The 4,143-nt window shown below is 43.9% G+C and overlaps 1 protein-coding gene across 7 annotated transcripts in view; it reads left to right on the top strand.

Annotated features, from left to right (window-relative positions):
• Window positions 1-654: 654 nt before the first annotated feature.
• Window positions 655-4,143, top strand: part of LOC137620722 (transcription factor Sox-2-like) — a 43,360-nt gene continuing 39,871 nt past the window's right edge. For 2 of the 7 annotated variants that reach the window (XM_068351082.1, XM_068351080.1), the window contains exon 1: window positions 655-2,662. In XM_068351082.1, the coding sequence (XP_068207183.1) occupies window positions 2,067-2,662 (596 nt within the window). In that variant the 5' untranslated portion in view covers window positions 655-2,066. The remainder of the gene's footprint in view (window positions 2,663-4,143) is intronic. The other 5 variants (XM_068351084.1, XM_068351083.1, XM_068351081.1 and 2 more) reach the window with 4 other exon arrangements.

Genomic DNA, 4,143 nt, shown 5'->3' with positions numbered 1-4,143 from the left:
TATTTATCCCTCTTTTCCACATAATGGGTTCGTAGTTCATTTCAATAGGGGTTTACCCACGACACCACCACCGGTTTCTCGCCTGATAGAGATAATGCCATTTTTGTTGAATATTAGATACCACTTATGGGGCCATTATAGATCGAGTGTTGTGAATACATTATATGTAGTTCGGATATTTTGGCGATATCCACGATTGAGAGAGAGAGAGAGAGAGAGAGAGAGAGAGAGAGAGAGAGAGAGAGAGAGAGAGAGAGAGAGAGTCTGCCATCCTGTGAACCCCCATCCTATGGCTAGTCTTAAGTGACAGGCTTAGCTCTCAGTTAGGCTCCTGTGCCTTTGCACAATATATTAACAAATTCCTCGGCCTCCAGACGCCCCGTGATTAACCAAACCATCGTTGGATTTAACATTTTAAGTGACCATTTTATTTACTAACCCTGTAATTAAGTTGGGAAAATTGGTGGATGAAATCAGGCACAAGTTTCAGAAATTCAATTTTGAGGCGGAGTCGTACACGTTTCCCCATTGGCTTGCGCAAAAACTGATTTGGTGACGTCACGAAGGGGCGGAGTAAGAGGACCCTCTTGGAGGCGGGGTCACGACTGTCGTAACTTGAGAATTTCCTTTTACATTCTTGTAACGTGTTCAGCAGTGTCGGCCTCGTTTGGGCTTCGCTAATGTTGAAAGCAGTGATAATTCGAGCATCCCCATGAACAGCCATTAGAAACAAAGGAAAACATAAACCGATATAACAGACGAGAGAAAAAAAAAGAATAGGGAGTGTAGGAGCCAGTGACATCCTGCATGATGGTGTGTTAGCAGGTTGCCAGCTAGGGTCTCTCACCAGCATCTCTTCCCAAGGCCCCAGAAACTATTTTTTTTCTCTCTCTCTCCTCTCTTTCTCTCACGGGTTGTAGCGGTCACTCTTCGGGAAAAATCATAAAAAAATTGTATCTTTGTCTTCCTCTCTTCTCTGTCTATGAGCCCATGAGACGGTCGCTGTTTACTACGTTAGTGTTAGTTACAACTTCATGGGTTCTTGAACTCGGCTGGGAATAGTATTAATGAAGCACAGTAGATTTTTTTTAATCATCCGTTGCCCTTCGATGCTGGTCTTACGGTAGAAACTAGACTATGGTGAATTTATCTTAAGATAAAGGACATGAAAAACGTGTTTGTCAGAACCACAGAAACTGCCGAAGACATCCAGAAGACCTTATTACTCTGAATAACCAGACAGTGATTGGAACAGAGTAATGTCATTTTGACGGAGAGTTTAAACGACAAACAAACGTGCTTAACAGGCAAATAGGACGAGGCAGAACTTTGGCCAGATAGAAAGTTTCATGGTGATGCCTGTATAGCTATGCAGGATTCCTGTCCTCATCACGCATTTTGTACAAGTACTCCTCCGTCTGACCCTACTGCTCCTAATACCAGTAGAAAAATGTCAGGGTACCTCCCCCTTCTGTGACGTCACTCACTCCCTTGCTGTCATTGGTGAGACCTTCCAAGGGGGAGGAGCGAAGCGCGCGCTGATTGGCTAGTCTGCGTGGATGGTGAAGTTTAGTCAATCGATAACACATCCCGAGTCGGAGCCAAATTAAAGGTAAATAATAGACGGCTTTCACAGTGAACGGACGTGTATAGAGCGTGCTCTGTGGTGCCATTCATGTGTCCAGGGTTACTCTAGCCACAATACGGTGAATAGTGTAGAGTGGAGACAACAACAAGTGGTGGTTCTGTACTTGCTCCGTAACTATACAATCTCAAGAACATAGTGCAACACACATTACGCACTTATCCCTTGTTTTTGGCTTTCAGCCGCCGATAAATGCAGTGCTAGATTCCCGACTGTAACCAAGAAAGCAACCATTGCCGGCATCAAGTCCTACAGTGCCCTTGTATCGGGCGCTGAATACCCTGCGGCGGTGGAGGGAGCGAGATCTGTGTGGGAACGCCGTTGGCGTAACAGCGGTAGGCACGAATCCGTCAGCCACAAGGAGCCCCGCGAAGCCGCCACCCTGGAGTACTACAGCAGCGCCGCGCTCAAACCCTCCAGTATGCTCACCCTTGACCCTCCAGATCTCAAAGGGGGCAGTTTACATTCCCCACATCTGCCCCCTCATTCTTCCCATTCCCATTCAGTTCCCCACACTGTCTCTCATGCCCATCACAATTCCCATTCCCACACGTACTCCCTGTCTCATCCCTCCTCCTTGACATCGCTCAATTCCTCGCTCACATCCTCACTCTCGACCCCTTCCCTGGCGTCCGTCGGGAGTATGAGCGCCCATTCGCCTCCCCAAACACACGTGCCCACGCCCACCAACAACAACAATAGCTCCACAAATAACAACAACAACGGCTCCACCAACAACAGCTCGAGTAATAGCAACAGCAACAACAAAAGTAACGCCTCGGCCTCCAATTCCGCCGCCGAGAGAGTCAAGCGTCCCATGAATGCCTTTATGGTGTGGTCGAGAGGCCAGAGACGCAAAATGGCTCAGGAAAACCCCAAGATGCACAACTCCGAGATTTCGAAACGTCTCGGGGCCGAGTGGAAGCTTCTCTCGGAGACCGAGAAGAGACCCTTCATCGACGAGGCCAAGAGACTGCGAGCAGTGCACATGAAGGAGCATCCAGACTACAAGTACAGGTACAGCCCGAACCCTAGCCATGAGACCCCCTCAGTGGCAAGCCTAAAGCAGCCCACTTTTTATTACTCCATAGGCCCAAGCAACTATCCTTTCTCACCCACCAAGTTAGAACAACACAAGACAAAAGAATACGATTGAAATTCACTCCCTCTTATTATTTTTGTTCCCTTCACGAAATTATACAATTTTTTTACGTAGCGGTTAGACCCGCCCGACTTAGATGCCCCCCAATTTTTTCAATGTTCAAGGGTTTAAAAAAAAGAAACCTAAGAGGAATCCCTCTTTTTTTCAAAGTCAATAAGACAAATGGTATTTCTTTGTCCTGTTTGTGATATGACGAACTGTTCGTAGTCGGTGGGGGAGGGAGTTGTCTGTCATTATATTTTTTATTTAATCCCATAGTCAATTCTTTCTATCAATAAGTATTTCACCCTTAAATTTATGGAGCTTCCTTTTTTTCCGTTGACAAGTGAAATTATTCAAGTAACAACAAACTTTAGTCTTATAAATCACCTTATTGCTGGTTGTTCTTTTTTATATTCATTTTATTTATGATTTCTTCATCCGGGCAACCTTGGAGGGCCTTTTCTCTTTCTCGACTTGCAGGAAGTGTGAGGCAATGCAGACCAAAGCTCCCACAGAAGGGGTTTATCACGGTTATCGTTGGGCTCTCGTTGCCAATTTGTGTGTGGTGGTGATGATACTCTTTTTTATGAATTAATTTTTTGAGTGGCTTGGCCTAGTGTGAAGTCTTTTCGTCGCTTGAGCGGTCCCCCCTCTTTTGTTTTTCTCCCACTCTCACACTCTCTTTCTCTCTATTTACTTGGCGTTGATCTATCTTTAAAAAATCAAATTTTATTTTGTGAATTAAAACTAAAGCCCATGAGTGAGTGTATATTCGAAGCGATAATATATTCATAATGCAACTGGGAAAAAAAAAAGTTTTGTCATTTCATTGCCTGGGAAGGAGTTAATGAATTTTGCATAATTTTTTACTTTTTGTCATAACATCTTTTTTGAGCATTAAAAAAAAGAAAAAAAAAAAAGACTTCGTGTATGAACTCACTCGACACCAAGGGGTCAAAGTCAGGGTATTTATTCACAGTAAGAATGTACACTGTGCTTTGCATCGGCACCCGTGTGAATTTTTACTGATTATAAGTGCCTTGATTGCGATTCCACCTAAGCTTTTGAGTTTGGCTGCTAAGTGACGGAAAACTACTTGCTGCTATCCTATTACTCAGCGTAATGTTCACCTTTTTGGAATCTCTTTGCTTGTATTTATATTAAGGGCTTTTGGGCTCGTCTCACACTTCCTTAAGTGAATGACCTTTTTTTTTTTCTTTTTGCAGTGAGATTTTTTGCACTGTTTGCTGTTTGTAGATCCTAAGTCATTTTGCCGTATAAATATGTCTTTGTTACTGTTTTGTTATTTTGTTTTCCATTTTAAATGTGACTGACCAAAACACTTCACTATATT

This window comes from Palaemon carinicauda, chromosome 27, assembly GCF_036898095.1.
Source record: "Palaemon carinicauda isolate YSFRI2023 chromosome 27, ASM3689809v2, whole genome shotgun sequence".
NCBI classification, from domain to species: domain Eukaryota; kingdom Metazoa; phylum Arthropoda; class Malacostraca; order Decapoda; family Palaemonidae; genus Palaemon; species Palaemon carinicauda.
This window is presented reverse-complemented; position numbering and strand designations above follow the sequence as displayed.